Source organism: Rattus rattus, chromosome 5 (genome assembly GCF_011064425.1).
Source record: "Rattus rattus isolate New Zealand chromosome 5, Rrattus_CSIRO_v1, whole genome shotgun sequence".
NCBI lineage: Eukaryota > Metazoa > Chordata > Mammalia > Rodentia > Muridae > Rattus > Rattus rattus.
The window spans coordinates 97,569,895-97,591,404 of NC_046158.1; the positions used below are offsets into that span (position 1 = coordinate 97,569,895).

The window sequence follows — 21,510 nt, forward strand, 5'->3', positions numbered from 1 at the left end:
GCCTAGAGAAGCCAACAGGTCCTATCATAGACCAAACTAAAGACAGGCAAGCTAAGAAAGAAAATACATTTTTTTCTTTAAAAATTATTGTTTAAAAGATTTGTGTATGATTATTTTGTATGCATGTGTATCTGTGTATCACAAGCATGCCTGGTACCTGAGGTCAGAATAGAGCATCAGATCCCCTGGAACTGGACTTTTAGACAGATATGAGCTGCTATGTGGGTGCTGGGAATCAAACCCTGGTCCTCTAAAGGGCAACTAGTGCTCTTAACTGCTGAGCCATCTCTCCAGCCCAGGAATAATTATAAAAAGTTAATATGCTCAACTTCTGTAGAGATCTTATCGAGCCTCACAGTCTTAATTATTTATAATGTGATGATATCAAAACCTGTCTCCAGCTGTAGCCTTTCTTTTGAGCACTGCCACATTAAGACTAAGACTCTTGCTTATACCACTTCTACCTTTCCAATTATGGTGTTCTCTACATTCTGTCCAGTCCTATCCTAGAAGCTAGGCACTTGAGCCAGGCACATGATTAGTCCCAGGACTTGGGAAGCTGAGGCAGAGGGGAATCAGTGTGGCTCTAGGCTGAAATCCCTTCCAAAATAAAATGCTAGCCCACGTTAATCCTTTGTTCAAATTCTTGTACTCCCCAATCTCAGTCTTACCATGGTCTATCAAGCCCTGCATGATCTGCCTGTGTGGTACATATATTCTACCTTCCTCTTTCACTAATTCTGTCCTATCTACTCTCTACTCCTTGCTGTTGCTTCATTTTGCCAACGGTCCCCATCCAGCACCCCTAGCAAGACGGGTTCTCTATGAACCCCAGAATGTCATGGAACTCACTCTGTAGACAGGGCTGGCCTCCAACTCACAGAGATCTGCCTACCTCTGCTCCTGAGTGCTGAGATTAAAAACATGTGCCACCACTCCCGGTGCTAACCAGGTTCTCAATCAGAGCCCTATACTTATCTCCTCTGCTTGAAGTGCTTTTGCCAGACTCACTCTTGGCTTGCTTTCTTACTAACTTCAGATCTCAGCTCAAATTTCACCCATCAGAGAAGCCTTAATATCCCATAGGAAACATGGGTCATCTACCTCTCTTACTGTTTGTTGTATTTTTCAACATAACACTTAAATTAGTTCTTGGAACTATTTACACTATATCAATTACCACACCTAGCAATGTAATTACTAGGAGAAAATAAAACTTCATGTTATTGAACATTGAATTCTTAATGCCTACAACAACAGTACCAGGTTCTTGCCTGATATGCTGTAACCATTTGTTTTTTTTTTTTTTTTTTTTTTTGGAGCTGGGGACCGAACCCAGGGCCTTGCGCTTGCTAGGCAAGCGCTCTAACCACTGAGCTAAATCCCCAACCCCGTAACCATTTGTTAAATGAGTGAATAGACATATGCAGGAATTGGCCCGGGTGTTAGATGCAACATGACTGATGAGTAAAGGAAGGGAGGCCTAGGAAGGACTGTTGACATTGGACTGGGATTTTGAAATACAAACGTAAGTTTACTAGGTAAAAAGAGAAGCTCAGGACGTGAAGACCTAGTCTCAGGTAACAAACACAGTGTAATAGAGTAATGGTGTACTCTAAAAATTACAGGCCAGCTCTTCTAGGAGGCAAAGAGATTTGGCAATCAGGCTGGCATAGCAGAAACGGGCTATAAGGGATGGGGCTTGTAAGCTGTGGATAGGAGCTTCAAGTAGCACATTAGTTAGGAAGGTTACAAACTGTATTTGAGTGCCAGTAGAGCCAAGAATGGATTTGGATCAGAAGGAGTGGCTAGGGAGTGGAATGAGATCAAAAGGTTAGTTATGGGGGTTGGGGATTTAGCTCAGTGGTAGAGCCCGTGCCTAGCAAGCGCAAGGCCCTGGGTTCGGTCCCCAGCTCCGAAAAAAAGAAAAAAAAAAGGTTAGTTATGAAAAATTGATGTGTGTGTAACTGTTAGTACTATCTGACAGAAATAAAAGAAAAAGAAAAAAAGATAAAAAAAAAAGGGGACAAGGGCAAATTTCCGTCATGTCATAGGACGGATGTCAGCAGCCACATCAGAGTAACCACATCACTAACACACATCACCATAGCCTGCCTTCCACACTTATGCCAACAGTCCATAGGCCTTCATGCCCTGTCCCACTTGGTAGTAAGCAAGATAAGGTTGAATTTTTGGGTGACAATTAGCATTCTCTTAGAATCTGAATTCTTCTTTGAGCACAGGTACTAACACAGTGCAGCCAACTCCCTTCAACAACTTTTTTGAGGATGCTAAGGCTGTAAGAGGACAAAGTGGGTCTAACTTAGGAGTGGACACTAAGGCCCAGGATCTAACTGCAGACCTGGCGCTATGAACATCCTCAGGCCTCTTCATCCTGTGCCTCATTTCTCTACAATTTCATGAACCTGTTCCTTGTGCTTGTGAGAATTTCAATGCTCAGATTTCAGAGACAGACCACAATAGCCACACTGAGTTACAGTGAGAACTCTCGGACTTTGGATTCTTTAAAAACTCAGAAATATTAGACTGCTTCAGACTGTCCATGGCCGATTTGCCTCCTGCTTTAGCAGAGGTGTGGGTTTGCCAGCTGCAGATCTGCAGATAGTTTCTGCGACTGTGTGACATTTGGAATTCTGGGGAACTTTACAGAGGGTGTATAAATGCTAGGGCCACCATAGGTGTGGTAGGTGACTGCTCAGGAGGGTTGGCTGTGGTCTGTAAGTAGTCAAAGTGGTCTGTTAGTGGTCAAAGAAGAAACAAGAAGAAACTAGATTAAGGGATCTCTCTCCCCTCTCTTTCTTGCCTATCTAGTGATAGGGGATGAAACCACTGAGATAAAGGTAGGAAAGTCACAAAATAGCAAAGACCATCTATAAGCAATAATTAATTTAAATCACGATATCCTTACATCTCTGTCTTTCTTTCTCTTCTATCTAGTGACAGGTGGTGAATCGGTAGTGGGGTAGGGGTGGTGACAGAGTTAAAAGGTGGGAAAGAGACCTGACCTAGTGGCAAAGACTGGCCACACTGAGTGCCATTTTCAGTCATGTCTTTTATGAAACATTTCCCATTTCACATTTCAATCTAAATGTTACTATGACTGCTACTAAATATATTTGAATCCACGGAATAATGCTAAGATTCAAAAGACAATTTCTATTCTGTTCCCTTTTAGAGGCTTAAGTATTCTTATCAGGAGACTGGGCATGAAAGGATGAAAAATTGCAAGAATATAATTAATTTACATTATTTTATTTATTAACAAGATCACTGTTATCCAAACAGCTCTGGGAACCTTGGACCACAATTTCTACCATTACCTTCTCTAGTAATGAAATCAGGCACTTCAGTAATAAAAAACCCTTTCTTATGTTCAGTTGTAGCTCCTCAGACAAATCCAACTGGACTGCCTGGTCAGCAGCCATTTCCTGTTCACTTATTTTCATGATATATCTCAACTGTCAGGAAAAGTGCTTGACACATAGTCAGCAATTAATCAAATCAATGTGTACGAATAGGAAAAACCAAAAGGACAGGTAACATGAGTGATGAATGGCATATTTACAGTAGAGACCCTCCATGGTCTCTCCTCACTTACTGTGTCAGCAGCTGTGAGATTGATGCCCAGTCCTCCAGCCCTCGTGCTTAACAGAAACACAAAGATGTCGTTCCTAAAGAGAAGGGGGAAAGACATGTTAGGAGGGAAAAGAAAGACAGAATGAGGAAACAGAGAAATCTCTAAAATTACAATCTAGGGCTAGAGAGAGTGCTGGCGCATTCTTGAGATACTACTGTGCAAAGGTATTCTGTCTTTAAAACTCAAAAGGATGGCAGCCATCTTGAAATCTGTACATGCTTTTGTTGCTACACTAATATCTCGCTGATAACCAATAAAAGTAGAAACATGGAGCAGATATTACAGAAAAATGTCATTATAGAAACAGACCTTGAGCTATACAATATTATATGCATATTGTTTGTTTTGTCTTTCTTGTGGTACTCCTGAGCACCAAACTCAGGAAACTGTACATGTTTGGCAAGCAGTCTACCTCTGAGCTACAATTTCAGCTCAATACCTTTCTCTCCTCTCTTGAGACACTTTCTTGTATCTTTGGCTAGTCTAGAACTTGGTACGAAGCTGAGGATGACACTGGATTTTTGGTCCTCTAATTTCCATCAGCCACGTGCTCAGATTATAGGGACATACTGCTAAGCCTAGTATACCCACATTAGCTGTTCTTCCTCCTCCTCTGCCTCATCAGGAGACCTGGTTTTAACTTTGTAACAATGGCTAGCCTGGAATTTGCTATGTAAGACCAGGTTGGCTTTGTATTCATAGAGATTTCCCTGCCTGCCTCTGAATGCTGGGAATTAAAGGAGGTAAGCACCAATGTGCCCAGCCTGGTTTTGGTTGTTTCTGTTTATGTATTTGTGTATGTGTGTATGTACATGTGCCCGCATGTAGGCACCACATTATGCATTGTGTTCTTCTATCCCTTTTCTCTGTATTTTGTGAAGCAGGCTTCCTCAGTGAACTTGAAGTGCATGGACTGGCTAATAAGCAGCAGGGATACTCTTATCCCTGGTTTCCCAGCACTGGGATTATAGGCAAGTGCTTTCATACCAGGATATGAACTTAGGCTCTCATATTACTAACTGAACAAGCTCCCAGCCTCCCAGGACAAGGTCTCTTTATGTAGAGCAGGCTATCCTCAAACTCAAAGTTCTGTTTGCCTCTGACTCCTCTGAGTGCTGGGACTGAAGATGCACACCATTAAGATAGTCCTATTTCAAAATTATTATTAAGAGTGAGAGAATGGGGATGGGGACAAAAAAAAAGAGTGAGAGTGAGAGAGAGTGTGTGTGTATATATATGTATATATATGATGTATACATGTATCACATGCATGTGTGTGTAAAGGTCAGAGGATGACTTTCGCTCACTTCGCCCTAGGTTTCAGAGAATGAGCTCGGGTGATCAGACACACTTGGCAGGGGCCACTTCACCAGCCTTCAATTTTTAACTAGTCAAAGCATTACTAAATTATGCAGAGGTAAATAAATCAGAAGAGAAATATTATTCATTCTCTCTCTCTCTCTCTCTCTCTCTCTCTCTCTCTCTCTCTCTCTCTCTCTCTCTCGTGCGGGGTTGCATACATGTGAGCGTACAGGATCATGTGTACCATGTCAATGAATAAGGGTCAGAGGACAGTTTTCAGGGGTTGGAGTTCTGGTTGTTAGTCTTGGCAAAACAAAAGCTTCTATCTTCTGAGCCATCTAGTAGCCCCCAAAGCATTCACTTTAAGATGACACAACTCAGAAAAATAAGCATCTATTGGGAATTCAACCTGTGATGACTTCAGTACCCTAAACTAATTTAGGACTAATCCATGAAAGATATTGAGACTGGACTTAATTTTGGATAAGGCCACTGAGCCCTAATATAGAAACAATTCGGTATTTTGATTCCTCTTACATTCTAAGTCCTTTTAAAGAATTATAAAGCAGCACATGCTATGTCATTCACTAGGCAACAAAGTATTTGACAAATAAAAAAGGTCTTTTCATTGAAAGTTTATAAACTAACAGGTGTCAACTGTAGCGTAGTGCTTGCAGACCCACCTCAGGCTACATTCCGGAACAATTCCGACAATCTATAAAAAAGGTTATATTAGAAAAACATGAAGATCCCGTAAGTCAAGTTGCTAATTTCTTCCTATACATAGTAGTGAAAAGCACGAATAGAGATCCAGTAGACATGGCTTTTTTTTTTTTTTGGTTCTTTTTTTGAGCTGGGGACCCGAACCCAGGGCCTTGCGCTTCCTAGGCAAGTGCTCTACCACTGAGCTAAATCCCCAACCCCTAGACATGGCTTTCTTCAAACTGCAATCTATACTCATATTTTTCTAAAGACAAATTTTATTTTATGTGTATTGGTGGTTTGTTTGCATCTATGTTTGCACACAAAAAGAGGGCATCTGGTCACATGGGACCATGGTTATAGATGGCAGTGAGCTAAGTAGGTGCTAGGACAGACCCTGGACCTCTGAAAGAACAGCCAGTGCTATTAACAATGGAACCATCTTCCTAGCTCCAATAACTATCTTTGGTTATGAGGTTAGACTCACCTGGACTGCATTTAAGAAAGTGAGCGAGAGAAAGAACGAACAGCTACAGACCAGTCTAGTTCACTGACATAAAGGAGAGCATAAATGTGAAATTTCAGATACAAAAGCACTGAATCACAATTAAAATGAGCTTTAATCCATGGGTTTCAGTAAAAAGGTGTGGTGACACATACCTGAAACAGAAGGATCTCTGTGAGTTTAATGCCAGCCTGGTCTACAAAGCAAGTTCCAGGCCAGCTAGAGCAACACAGTCAAGACAGTCTCTATTACCACCCTGGTACCCCAAACCCCCTAAAAGAAAACAAACGAGAACACCCACTGACATGAGAGCTCTTACCCCTTTAGGCTGTTCTTCTTTGATAAACTAATCTGACTTCTGAAACTGTTTCCTAGACTACATTGTTAAAATGAGTAACTGATAACATATTCATAGACATGACTCTAAGTGAAGAAACTTGAAATAAGCACTGGGTTAACCACTAAGTTAGATAGGCCCATTATGTGCATTTAGAAAACCTGACTTTCCTAGAGGTACACCACAGACATCAAAGTATATCTAGGGGGCCCTAGTTTGTCAAGGTTCAAAAGCTCTGCATTCCCAAAAAAGTTTTACCAGTTTATCCTTGAATTTTACTTTATTACCTTTTTCATAATTAATTAATTAATTAATTTTGGGAGGGACAGTGTCTTGGTATATTTATAAAGAAAGAATGCACTTGCTGGGTGGGGCGTGGGTCACGCCTTTAATCCCAGCACTGGGGGTGGGGGAGTGGGTTCAGAGGCAGATGAATCTCTGAGAGTTTGAGGATAGCCTGGTCTACACAGTGAGTTACAGAACAGCCAGAACTACAAAACCCTGTAAACCAAGGGAATAGAGAGAGAAAATATACTTGCAGTTGTGGTAGTGCATGCCTTTAATCCTAGCACTAAGGAAGCAGAAGGAGGTAGGGTTTTGGGAGTTAGGGGCCAGCCTGGTCTACATAATGAGTTCTAAGCCAGTTAAGGATACAAAATAAAACCCTGTTTTAAAAAAAAAAAAAAAAAAGGAAAAGAAAGAATTACACTTCTAAGAGATGTATTTCAGAGATGGAAGGACCGTCAGAAGCTCAATAGCACATTTTCCTTATTTGATGTAGGTTCTTACTATGTAGCCCAGGGTGGCCTTAGACTCTGAGTAATACTCTTGCCTCAGTCTTCTGAGCACTGGGATTACAGTTGTGGCCACTGTGCCAGTCTTTCTATTTTCCTATTTAACTGTGATTCATCATCTGTTTCAGTATTGCAGAATTTTACTTAACTTTTAGCATCATTTTTATGACTAAAATACAAAAGAAATAACAACAGCAAAAACTATGAGGCACTTTCTAGTTTATAAGCATATTTCCCAAGGATACCGGAATGTAAATGGAAACCTGTGATCTGATAGATCTTGAGACAACAACAACAACAACAACAACAACAACAACAACAACAACAACAATAAAGTTTTCAAATAAAAATTGACTAAGGAGCTGAGTGGTGCTGGTGAATACCTTAAATCCAAGCACTCAGGAGGCAGAGGCAAGAGCTTGAGGACAGGACAGTCATTACAGAGACACCCTGTCTTGAAAAACAACAAACAAAACAAAAAGATGGGTTTTTAGGGCCCAGCTGATGTGGAAAGACTGCCCTACCGTTTCACTTGAGCACTGAGGCTGCCTTGGTTCCATATAACTTCTTCCCCTGTCCCGATGCCTATGTGATATCTGCCAAGTGCTTTGGGCTTTCAGCTGGTAATTCCCTAACAAGTCTAGTATCTGAATCCCAAGTGGATGCCAGGGAAAGTAACTGAGTATGTGACAGGAAGTCCATCGGAAGGAAGCTGGGAAGGCTAAGAAAAAAAGAGCAGTGGAAAGACTACACACCGCTCATGGAGGTCTGAAGATGTGAGACCTACATGCAATAAACATTTGTAAACAGGACCCCCCCCACACACACACACAGAAAAATTCACACATACCCTTAAGTAATATAAGTAAAATAAATTAACACTTAGCAATACAATTGTAGGATAAAATTTTCTTACTATATCTTACTCTGGCGCCCAGACTGGTCTCAAGATTGCCTTGGGAGCCGCTGCCTCCAAATGCAAGAATTGTAAGCATCATGAACAGCTCGAGTGAAGATACTTCTTTTGATATCAATTATGTATGGAAAAGACAGCTTATGATGAGGTGCATCTTATACATCCAAAATCTGGGTACAATTAATGTAATTTAACCACAGAAAATAAGGATTATACAAATCTTGAGTTGTAATCATCAAAGAAGTTAGTTTCACTCTAGACTATATTGTCTGATTATTTACCTACAACTGTACTTGGACTTAATACAGTTAGATATACAAGTCAATGTTTTTTTTTGTTCTTTTTTTTTGTAGCTGGGGACCGAACCCAGGGCCTTGCGCTTGCTAGGCAAGCGCTCTACCACTGAGCCAAATCCCCAACCCCGACAAGTTAATGTTTTAAAAGTTCTGATTAGACAAAACAAAATTCTAGAAGGCAACAGTGTAGTTTGAATGCCCTCTAGGGGCTGGAGAGAACTCACACTCCCTGTTTGCTGGCTGCTGGAGTGTCTATGGATCTATGAACCAACGTTGCAGGGACACACCTTGGCCTCATTCTCACTCTCTTTAAATGTGCACTCATTCTAAGTCCCCTTTGCACCAAAATACTCAACCAGTGTGAGACATGAGTGGATGGGAGCAAAGACTTCTCCAATAAAGGAAAAGGCACAGTGTCACTATGTAGAAAACAAACAACACAAAACTCACCTACAATTACCCCACCCCACCCCCACAGCCCCGTTAGGGCTACCCTAACAGCTCAGATAACTAGGGTAGAAGGAGATGAGTGGGGAGCCATCTGTTAAAGGTCAAGGGGCAGAAGGAAGGCAGGCATAGGGCAACTCATCACAGAGCAAAGACCTTGTGAATGGCTCCTAGGATAACATACTAGTCACATGTTCTGAGCACTGCCAGGACATCCTGGCCAAATAGTCTTTAGTCTCAGTGAGACATTTTCCTGGAAGGATCCCTCATAAATAAGTCTTGTATGAAGGGAATGTAAATGGCTTTTTATAGGCACTCTTGTTTACTCTGGCTGACCTTTGAGCCACAGGGCTTTTGAGTTGAAACTACATTTCTTTCTTTTGATGTCTTTCACTAATAATAACGAAAATATTTGGTGAGGCATGCCTTTTATTTTTTTTTTTTTTTCCTTTTTTTCGGAGCTGGGGACTGAACCCAGGGCCTTGCGCTTGCTAGGTAAGCGCTCTACCCCATGGCTTTTGTTTTAAAAACCACCTGTCTTTTTCTCTATTTTAAGATGTCATTCAGACTTACAAGTTGAGAACTATCTTATGTGATAGTTCCCTTTGAAGCCACAGGAGGGTACTGGAACCCCTGGAACTGGAGTTAAGGTCAGTTAAGGTCACATGTCAGTGCTGGAAACTGAACCCAGATCCTCTGTAAGAACAGTAAGTGCTTTAACAGGTTTCAGCCCCAACAGGAATGTTTTCAAAACTACTGGCACTACTGGGCTTGCTCAATTAACTCTTCTAAGTTAATTAGGAGATTAGCTGAGAATGATGGTTCATGCCTGTAATTCCAATACTCGAGAGGCTGAGGCAGGACAATTATTGGACTTGAGCTGCACATCAAGATGCTAACAACAACAACAAAAACTAACACTGAAAAAAAATTGGCTGAAGAGATGGCTGGGTAGCCTGAGGAGAAGAAGTCCCTACCATCCACCTGAAGAGCAGGGGGCAGTGACACACCTCTGTAATCCCAGTATCCTTACACAGGTAGGTCCCAGGGCTTGCTGGCCAACTGAGTACCTAAGAGCAAACTCCTGGTTCACGGAAAGACACCTAACATTGACCTGTGGCCTCCACATCTCTCTTCCTCCTTCCCAATCTCCCTATTCCCCCAACTAGGTCAGCTAGAAAGCTATAAACTCAGTCACCAGATTTCAAAATGTTAGAGATCTGAGGGCAATTTAGAATAGAGAGATCCTGCTTTAACAAGAGGATCTGCCATTCAAAGAGCCTGGGTTATATGAGAACTTGACTCAAGAAAGCAAACAAACAAGTAAAACAATAAATAAACAAAATAAAAGAAAGTAATAAATACTTTCTTTTTTCAAGTATTAAAAAGATAAATACTAACCAGACATATAACTAAAGTCCAGAGTAGTTCTTTTTCACACTATAAAATCAAAATTATTTCCCTTAAAATTTTTTCTCAATTTTTAAAAATGAGGCTAGCCTTAAAATCGGCATGGTGACACACATTTTTACTCCCAGCACTCAGGAGGCAGAGGCCGGTGGATCTCTATGAGTTCGAGGTTGGCCTGGTCTACAGAGTGAGTTCCAGGACAGCCAGGACTGTTATTTACAGAACAAAATGCAACAAAATGAATGTGGTTACCCTACATGTAAGTCTGTGTACCAGTGTATGCAGAATCCAGAAAAGGGTCTCAGATACCTTGGGACTGGATTTAGTGGGACAGGACTTAGTAAGGCCACTGTCTGGGTGCCAAGAACCCAACCCAGGTCCTCTGGAAGAGCAGGAAGTGCTTAAATTCTGTGCTACGTCTCAAGCCCTTTTATCGATTTTTTTTTTCAATTCTCCAAATGTAAGGAGGAACACTAAGAATGGGGTTTAACAGACCTGTCTGCAGAGGAATTTGGCTTTCTCTTTGAGGAGAGCAGTCATTGGAATCTGCTCAGCACAATGAGAAGCAGCACACAGAAAAGTAATGGTTCTTGTGAACTCCCAACACTTACCCATGTATTTGGAATTTCATAGGCTCATAGCAGCTGGGAGAGAAAGTACTACTGAGAGCTATGAACAGAATAGATTGAAAGCTACTGCAATTGTCATAATGTTCTGTATCTACAATACTAGAAATCTCATAGGAAATGAACTATAGAAACAAACTAAAAATCAACCCTAAGCAAACTCTCAGATAATTCTCTTATTGTTGTAGCAGCAGTGCCTGTAATCCCAGCACTACAAAGGTGGTAGATATGAAGGCAGGGCATATCAAGAGTATAAGATCAACATAAACTACCTGTGACCCCATCTCTGTCCTCACCCTAAAAAATAAAACACCTTTACTTTCTAAAACAATAGGCCCTGATGAGTTGAGCGTGCGTGTGTGTGTATATGTGTGGTCCTGCATGCCTATAAGCCTAGCATTCAGGAAGAACTGAAGAATAACTGCAAACTCAAAGCCAGCCTGGTCTGCAAAGCTACTTCTAGGACAGCCAGAGCTACATAGCATATCTTGTTTTATATCGCTATTCTTTCTTGGTCTGAATCACTGTATACAGATTTAGTCAACTCTTTGAATTGTAGGCACTAGCTAGATGTCTTGCTATTTAGCTACTTGTGGTAGTTTGAATAGAAATGGCCGCATAGACTCACGTATTTGAATGCTTGGCCCATGGGGAGTGGTACTAGGCCGTGTGGCCTTGTTGGAAGATGTGTGTCACTTTGGGGGCTGAGTTTGAGGTCTCCTATATTCAAGTTAGTGTGACAGTGTCTTTCTACTCCCTGCAGATCATGATGTAGAATGCTCAGTTCTTTCTCCAACATCATATCTGCCTGCAGGTCACTACGTTTCTTACCATGACAATTATGTACTAAACCTCTGAAACTGTAAGCCAGTCCCAATGAAATATTTTCCTTTATAAGAGTTGCCTTGGTCATGGTGTCTTGCCACAGCAATAGAAATCCTAACTAAGACACTACTTTTGTTCAATCAGTGACCTCCAGGTTTAGTCAGTCAGTAGAGAGCAATTTGGTGAAGAAAACATGTAATGTAAGCTATCTGACTTCCACAAGTACATAGGAACACACACACACACACACACACACACACACACACACACACACACACACACACACACACACACACACACACACACAGAGTAGCGATTCATTAATAGTTAAGATTATTGGCTTTAAAAAAACCAACTCACGGGGTTGGGGATTTAGCTCAGTGGTAGGCGCTTGCCTAGGAAGTGCAAGGCCCTGGGTTAGGTCCCCAGCTCCAAAAAAAAAAAACAAACAAAAAAAAAAAAAAAAAAAAAAAAAAAACCAACTCGCCATTTAAAACCCTAGAGGAAAACTGAAAGAGTTTTTGTCATACAAATTAATATTACCTGGTCTGAAAATCAGCAACCATGTCCCGTCTCTCTGAGATCTTAGATGAGCCATCCAGCCTCATGTAGGTATGTTTCCTGTATACCATATATTCCTGCCAACCAGGATAAAAGGACACAATAAACCTGATGCCAATCATTACGTTCTAATTCTCAAGCTTTTGGGCCACCTCATCCATACCAGACTCAAGTCACTATACACAGAATGGGGAGGAAATGGTGATACAAGTACAATTAAATGAGTTTATTTTTCCTGAAATTCAAGATCAACCTAGCATCTCAATTTCAACTAATCCAGTCCAGATTTCTAAGGGCTTTATAAAAACGATCTCCCCCAAATAAAACAATCCCCAAACTAAAATGGTTTTTCTGTCACTAAACAATTTTTCATAGGTATGAACACAGTGAGTTTCTTTTCAGTAATTGGAAGGTGGTGGTAGGAGGAGGTTCAGGAGTTTTAAGAACCACCTCAGCTACAGAGCAAACTCAATGGCAGCCGGAGCAACAGGAGAAGCAGGTAGTCTCAGTGTCCTCTTCTCAACCAACAGTACCAAGAGCCCCTCAGCCTCTGGTTCCACACTCCATGTATCAGTCTGTGTACAGTCAAGCAGATGTTGAAAATATGAAATGGGAAACAAGAAACTAATAAGGGTTCTACTTATGAGATCGGGCCTTACTATGTATCCCTGAAACTCTGTGCAGACCAGAATGCCCCTGAACTTAGAGATCTGCCTACCTGTGCAATGGTAGGATTGAAGGCTTGTATGTACCATACCAGGACAGTTTATACTTTTTAGATAACTTTGGTATAGTGTATCATATTTTATTTTATTATTAGCTACCAGTATTCTCTTGATATAACTATCTTAGGTACGTACAGAAAAAAATAGTATGTATGTCTCAGGTACTGGGGAGTCTTAGAATATATCTATTAATAACCGCAGCAAAGGTAAACTGGAGGTTCAAATCTACTGAAAAAGCCAGGCCTTGTGGCACAGCTCTGTAATTCCAGCTACTTGGAAGACTAAAGTAGGAGGGTAAGTCCAAGGCCTGCTTGGGATACTGAGTGACTAAGACCAGTCTAGGCTGCTCAATGAGATGGTATTTTACAATAAGAAATTGAAAAGATAACCAGGGTTGTAGTTAAGTGACTATTTCAACCCTCATTACTACAAAAACTAACCAAAATCTAGAGGCCAGTAGTAAGTTCTATATTTTGGAAATATTTATATTGGTTTCCTGTGGCACTAATGACCTTTGCCATAGTGTAACTTTCTCCAAAATAGACTATATAGTAGGACAAAAAGTAAGGCTCAACAAATAGAGAAAAACTGAAATAATCTTGTGTATAGTGTGTGATCACAATGGAGTAAGAACACAAGTCAGCAGCAAATAAAATCCCAGTGAATGTACAATATCAGGAGATTAAACACACATTAATGAAGAATGAACAGGTAGGTTCTTTCAGGAAATCAAGATGAGAGCAATACGACTGCAGAGTTGCCTCCCTAGTGAAGAGAACACACTGCTCTCGTAAGGATTTAAGTTTGGTTCTCTGTACCCACATAGAGAGGCTCACAATGATGGCCTGTGATCCCTGCCCTAAGGGATCGCACACTATCCTCTGGCCCCTTGGCAACTTTATTCATATGTCCAGACCCCTTTCCTCCACGTATACATAAAAATGAAAATATTTAGAACAATGTGACCCTGGAAAGTCAGTTACTTCCTCTTACAAAGGACATAAAATTCTCTGAATCAAATGGAAATAAAGGATCCACCAAAACAAAAACTTAATGCAAGTAGTCCTAAGAGGAAAGTTTATGTAGCTTTAAGTGCCTACATTATGAAATCAGAGTTCTCTCAGAGAGATGTATCTTAGGGCCCACAACCATCCTCAACTCCAGATCCAGGGGGATCCAAAGCCCTCTTGTTACCTCCTTGGGCACCTGGCATAAGAAAGGCCCCCCAAAAGAAAGACTTTTGCTACCTTTACTAAGCTCATTGTGTATTGCTCTTTTAAAAAAAAAAAGAAAAGAAAAAGAAAAAAACTGTGTGTGGTGTTTTCCTTGCATATATGTCTGTGAACTACATTTGTGGGATGGCAGTGTAGTGGTTGGATCTGAGAGAGTTGTGAGCTGCCATGTAGGTGCTGGGAATTGAACCTGCAGAAGAGCTGCCAGTGACATTAACAGCTGAGCCATTTCTTCAGCCCCTCTTTGTAATTCATAACAGCTGGCAGTCACTACTTCACCAGGACCTCCCCAAGTCCTCAGGATGAAGCAAGTAGCTCACAGGAACTAAAAGGAGCCTTACTGTAGATCGTACTTCCCTTGTCTTAGCTGTTGGCATCACTTGGTCTGAGAGGAGGGTGGGAGGCACACCAGTCCTTTTAGTTGGACTATTAGAACCTTACTGTATGTAAGATTTACACCATCAGACATGGCTGAGGATATCACTTACTTAACATACATGAATAAAGTCCTAGGTTCCACTTTCTGAGCTCTATGTTGGGAAATGTGAGACTGGCATAAACACCAATCAATCAAAACATATACACCAGCGGCTTAATCACCTCTCTTATACTAGAACTTGTTAGGAGTTTCCTATCATTTATAAATACGTGATGTCATAAAACAAATCAGAAAGTTTGTCAAGTTAAAAATTAAAATCCAAGGTTGGGGATTTAGCTCAGTGGTAGAGCGCTTGCCTAGGAAGCGCAAGGCCCTGGGTTCGGTCCTCAGCTCCGACAAAAAGGAAAAAAACAAAAAACAAAATTAAAATCTAGGACTTAAAGAGATAAAAATACAATATATCACTAAAAGAAGTTGTCAAATTATAAAAAGGAACCTGCCTCCAATAGATAAACTCACTACAAAACCCACCTTCCAAAAAAACAAACAAACAAAACCCCCAAAAACCAAAAAAAAAAAAAAAAAACCAAACAAACAAACAAAAAAACAAACAAACAAGAAAAACCCCTCCGAGCTTCCCACCACTTTTTAAAATAATGTTTATAATTTGTGTTTGTGGGTGTGTATATGTGTGCATGCATAGATGTACCATGTGAAGGTCAGAAGACAATTTGTGCATTTTCAACCATGTGGGTTCTGGGGACTCAACGAACATCTTTAGACTTGGAGGCAGGTGTCCTTATCTGCTGAGTCATCTCAATGGCCCGACCTAACCTTTTATTGTATTCATTCCTTCTGTTATTACCAGGGTTCTTATCCCCTTATTCTTAGATAGAAATGGTCATGGTAATCGCTACTTAATTACTCCTTGAAGCAGCAGGCTGGAACATAGAACCTTTCACATATTAAACCCAAGTAAAAAATATGAGCTGTTTACATAGTTCTGATTACCAGATACCTTAGCCTCCTGCAGCTTTCCTATAAGAGACTTCTCTCTGTTGGCTTGTGATTATTTGTTCCTGTTCTATTCTACGTCTATGATCTCTCCCCCTTCCACAAATAAGTCATCATTCAGACAATAAAATAGAGAGAACCCAAACATGTAACTAACTAAACAAACAAACAAAAATACACCACAAAGTTGTCTTTGATGGCTAACAGTGGTGAACCATTGCTATACATTAACATTACTTCAGTTAACTTTAAATTTTAAATATACTAGTTAATTCTCAGACCTTATTCCAATGTCTGCAATATATAGTCAAGATGAGAACCATTACATTTAAGTCTGCTTGAAGAGCTGCTCCCTAGGTTTTTATATAAAAAACCGAATCCCCAATCCTGACTTCTATATAGAATTCAAGAACCTACCAAGCTGGGAGCTGCTTTAAAATTGTGGAATTTCTTTTCTAGTAAAAAGTATTCTGGGGTTGGGGATTTAGCTCAGTGGTAGAGCACTTGCCTAGCAAGCGCAAGGCCCTGGGTTCGGTCCCCAGCTCCGAAAAAAAGAAAAAAAAAAGTATTCTACTTCCCAGCTAGGGGAGAAATAGAAGTCCTCTGCATTATTAGGGGGTGGGGCACTTCTGCTCCTTCTATAGACTATAAAACCACAAAAAGCTGATATTAGTAGGGACACCGGATTCCTATCAAAATTAAATGTCAAAGACTCCTAGGTCCCCAAGGTTCCTTCTCCTACCTCCAGCAGGTCTATCATTCTGGTCATCTGAGAGTAGATAAGGACCCTATGTCCTTGAGACTTGAGCCGAGTCAACAGGATATCAAGGGCATACAGCTTTCCACTGTCAGTGATGAGGCTCTCCTTGCCTGGTGAGAAAAAAAAGGGGGGGGGGATGGAGGGAGGAAACTGTTTAATTGAAGCGACAAATCACTCACTACAAAGTTGTATGCAGCCAGAATTTCTATTATCAGGATTGCTTGTCTCATGGGAACAGGGACGTGCTCTAGAAGCAGAATGGAAAGCACTGTTAAATCCTGTCTCTGGGGGGGAGACAGCCTTTCAGCTGACAGGACTAGTAGATGTTTGATGCACAGTCTTACTGAGTGGACACCAAGGATACAAAGTTATTGCCAATGACAAATAAGTCCTGTGTTGTCAGTAACCTGGAATCTCTACTCCTTTGTTTACTTATCTCTAGAAACTTGTTTCTTCCAATTCAGTGCTTGTACTGTTTCAATGAGACTCATGAATGCTTGATCCTGTTAGTGAACTCTTTGGGAAAGATTAGCAGGTGTGGCTTTGTTAGAGGAAATGTCACTGGGAGTGGGGTTTGAGGTTTCTAAAGGCCATGTCAGACCCAGTCTCTTTCCCTCTCTGCTTCCAACTTGTAGGAAAGAGGTGAGCTCTCAGCTACTGTGCCAACACCATGTCTGCCTGCCTGCTCTATGCTATGCCAGGCTGATCATGGACTTAGATTGTAACACTGTAAGCACCTAATTAAATGCTTTCTTTTATAAGCTGTATTTGTCATGGTGTCTCTTCAGAGCAACAGAATAGTGGCTAGAACAGTGGTTCTATCCTGAAAGCATGAGAATGTATAGAGATACGGACAGAAGTCTGGAAACAAGGTAAACACCAAGAAAGGCAAATAAATGTGTTCACCTCTGAAACTCTTCAATACCCAGCTATCAATCCCAGGGCCATGTGCCCAGTATGTGCTCTTTCAATAGACCCTACTCCCAGGATTTCAGAAGGAACAGACTTTGAGTTTCTGTGAAATGAAAACTGCTTTCACTCACTAACTTGTGTTTTCTCCTTCCTCTTCCCATATAAAACACATTTCAGCCAGAGATCTTTTAAGAACATTAAACTCACAAGTTTTCATCTTATCCATTCAGTACCATTCACTATCATATCCAGGAAGGAGAGTTTCCTGTTTGCAGACTGTTCATAAACATGCCCTGAACAATTGCTACAACAGAAGAGGAAGAAAGGAGGCTTGAGGGGTTGATTAGAGCATGTATGGAAGTGGCTAGGGAACACAGAAAAAGAAAAGAAACAATACAGAGAATGTTACACTGGCAACTGCCTACAAAAAGTAAAAGAGACAATACGAAGTCAAACTGACTATCCTTAGTTCCCCAGTTAAAGCATGCTCTTTCTTCAGAACTGCAAAGGCCAAGTATTGAGAGGAGTCCAAGAGTTCTCAACTGTCATTCTTGCCACTATTTGCCAAGTACACAATTATTGTCTACACTGAACAAGAACGGATGTGCTGACAGCACCATAACAAATCACCAGCTGCTCTGTTTTGCTACAAAGCTATGGGTCCTGGATGTTTACTCCTCTGCACTGCAGCCCGCCTTTTCCCACCTTCGGAATGCTGCCAGGACACACTGCCCGCCCGCCCTCCCTGCCGCTGTGGCCCACACCTTTGTTCAGCCTCTTTGTTTGCTCCTGTTTAGATTACTGAAATGCTCTTCTCTTTGCTGTCTCCTCACCAGCACAATCAAGTGACTGCAGCGGGACAGGAGTGAGTGCCGAGCTTTCGCCCTGGCACCAGACAAGGAGGCCAGTGGAAATTCCTAGTCTGATTGGGCAGCCATGCTTTCCGAACAACTCAGAAGTTCCCTTCTCCTCACAATTCCTTCTCTAGGGCATGTCAGGAGTCTCAATTTTGATAGCTTTTAGTATTTCCCAGTTTTCCCTTTTTTAAAACCATACATTTTTCAGTCACTAAAAGGAGTGGGCAAGCTAAGCTCTCTACATTTTTATAGCCTGCTTATGTCCTCTCTCCACTCAGACACACCCCTTCAGAACAAACAGTAGAGTACACACAAATCTGTATGGTGTCTAGAATCTGTGAGGCATCGTGACTTTGTAATAAAAGATTTATTTATCTTATGTGTATGTGTACTGGCTAGTTTTATGTCAACTTGGCACAAGCTAGAGTTATCAGAAATCACAGAACCTCAAGTTGAGAAAATGCCTCCAATAAAATCCAGCTGTAAAGCACTTTCTTAACTAATGATTGATGGGAGAGGGCCAAGCATATTGTGGGTAGTAACACCCCTGAGCTGGTGGTCCTGGATTTTATAAGAAATTAGCCTGAGTAAACTATTATGAGCAAGCCAGTAAGAAGTACTCCTCTATGCCCTCTAGGTTCCTGCCCTGCTTGAGCTTCTGACTGACCTCCTCCACTGATGAACAGCAATGTGGAAGCATAAACCAGCAAACCCTGTCCTCCTAGGTTTCATCACAGCAATACTAACCCTAAGAAAGTATGAATATTTGCCCGTATGTATGTATGTATGTATGTATGTATGTATGTATGTATGTATGTATGTATACATACCATATATGTGCATGGTACCTATGGAGGTTAGGAGGGCATTGGAAATCCTGGAACTAGTGATTTGGACTTTTGTAAGCCACAATATGGGTGTTGGGAACTAAACCTGGGTCCTCTGTAGGAGCTGCAAATTCTCTTAACTTGGCAGCTGCCTCTCCAACCCCTTATTGACTTTAAAACTATGCTTAAACAGTCTTCACACTTCCTGCTTCCCAGAATTTCTTTAGTTTGGTAACTAGGATGAACTGATGCTAATATTAGAAAGGTGAAGAGGTAAAGACACACATGCACACATATACACAAGCACACATGCACATAGTGAAACATCAAGTATTGCCTGATTGTCACTGAGGGACGTGAAGGGAGTTGGACAAAATCTGGGTTGTTTTGCTTCTGTGGTGCTGGGGTCAAACACAGGGCTCATACATACAAGGTGAGTGCTATACCGGTGAGCTACATCCTTAGACTCATTTGTCTAAGGACTGAAAGAAAAGTCCCAAAGAAACAGACTTGAACCAAGAGATTGAAACACTTAAAACAACCAAAAATATCTGAGTTCTTCAGTAAGTGTGCTACATACACAGAGCAAATCAGTGTCCAGAATTTGTCCTCAGTGAGATATGTAGAAAAACAAGGCTTTTTTTGCTGTCCACACTGGTATCTTTGGGGTCTGGTATACATCATTCAATTTTTAAGAGCTACCAAGGTATGATGAACAAAAGCACTGCCTGGGGCAAAGCAAGACAAAGGCCAGAAACATAATTACCTAGAAATCAAGAAGATTCCATTCAGTTAAACCCAGCCTCAGCCCTTCCTTTAAAATAAGACCTCAGGCTGAAGAGGTGGCTCAGTGGTTAAGAACACTGACTGCTCTTCCAGAGGTCCTGAGTTCAATTCCCAGCAACCACATGGTGGCTCACAGCCATCTGTAATGGGGATCTCATGCCCTCTTCTGGTGTGTCTGAGGACAGTTACAGTGTACTCCCACACATGAATAAATAAATAAATCTTCAAAAAAAAAAAAAAATAGTAAGACCTCAAATGATCTTGAAACAATCAGAACTATCCATTCTCTCATAATCTTTCCTGCAATCCTATGGTATTTACATTTAAAAATGGGTTCTTACTGTCTACAGCCTAGGACCCTATTCAGTCACAAGACAAAAGATTAAATATCTCTTCCAAGGAAAGAAGCCCTCTGAACAGCTGAAACCTGCAAAAGCAATCGAAGTATGAAATTCATCAATTTTTGTTCAGTCTTCCAAAGAATGCAAAAGACTCCACCTTTCCCAGGGAAACAAAAAATGTAAAAGTATAGAAGAGATAAAACACAGGTTCAAATGATACCCTCCCTGCCCCCACCCCAGCTAGCCTACAGAGTACAATGGGGTCGGTGAGGAGCTTGTTGGTTCTCACAGTAAACAGCCAGTGAGGCTGGTGCTTTTTATCGATGCGAAAAGAACTCAGACACTTCCTGCTATTTAAACAAGGTCCATTTTTCTTTCAAAGAACAGGAAAAGCCACAAGAGATTCCCACAGCGCCAGCAATAGGCCTTCTACTCCTATACTGGGAACCAGAGAGCCAGAGTGAAGGAGGAAGAAATGCAGTGCATCGTGCTTCTTTGGGTACCTAGTCTCCACTCCACCTGTGTGTCTGCAATGTCCACCCTGTCTTACTTCATGCCTGGGCTTTCCCTTAACTTCTAAACACGGTTACCCACTGCTTTCCTGTATTCTAAAGTCATTTCCATATGCAATGTAGCTTTCATATACCCAGTCAGACATCTTACAGTCAAAGCACTCCAAAGGCTACCAACAGGATGGCAAAGCCTCCAACAAGAAAAAAGACAAACAGGCCCTCCATATTGGAATCCAGCTGTCACTTATACTAGATGCTCCCTTTTGAGAGTATAGTCCCTAGTATACATCCATTAAATTTCAATAATAATACAATCAAGATCGCAGAGAACTTGGACCACCAAACTAACACTGTAGCGGCACGCTGCACTCTGCACTCTGCACGCTGGCAGCAGGTGTAAAGTGCATCGGTCTGTGAACCCTCTGTGTTCAACTTCCTTAAGTGCAGCCCCACTAAAGCAAAGATGAAAACCTAGTTTCCTTTCCACCCTGGACCTTGACCCAAGGGGGTCTGGGAATCTGCTCGTGTTTTGGCACAAAACACACTGTTTTTCCTCTTGCTATCATTTAGATCTCTAGACCTTGTGCAGGACACTGTTTATGCTACTTAACCAGGCGCTCTGGGAGTGACGACATTCTCATTCATTCCACTGGCAATGGCACAAGACAACTGCACTCATTCGACCTGAAGCTGTTCCTAAACTTTGTGGGGGGTTTTCTTTGGGGGTGGGGGGTGGGGAGTGGGGAGGTCTCTGGTGGGAATGGAATCCCAGCTTTGTGCATACCA

General features: G+C 41.4%; 1 protein-coding gene across 1 annotated transcript in view; it reads right to left on the bottom strand.

Annotated features, from left to right (window-relative positions):
* The window catches only part of Ino80 (INO80 complex ATPase subunit), a 96,686-nt gene that overhangs the window by 14,223 nt on the left and 60,953 nt on the right, over nucleotides 1–21,510 (bottom strand). The window contains exons 27-29 of the mRNA XM_032903970.1: nucleotides 16,472–16,599; nucleotides 12,362–12,456; nucleotides 3,620–3,692 (exon numbers count right to left, since the gene is read on the bottom strand). Coding sequence (XP_032759861.1) covers nucleotides 3,620–3,692; nucleotides 12,362–12,456; nucleotides 16,472–16,599 — 296 coding nt within the window. The remainder of the gene's footprint in view (nucleotides 1–3,619; nucleotides 3,693–12,361; nucleotides 12,457–16,471; nucleotides 16,600–21,510) is intronic.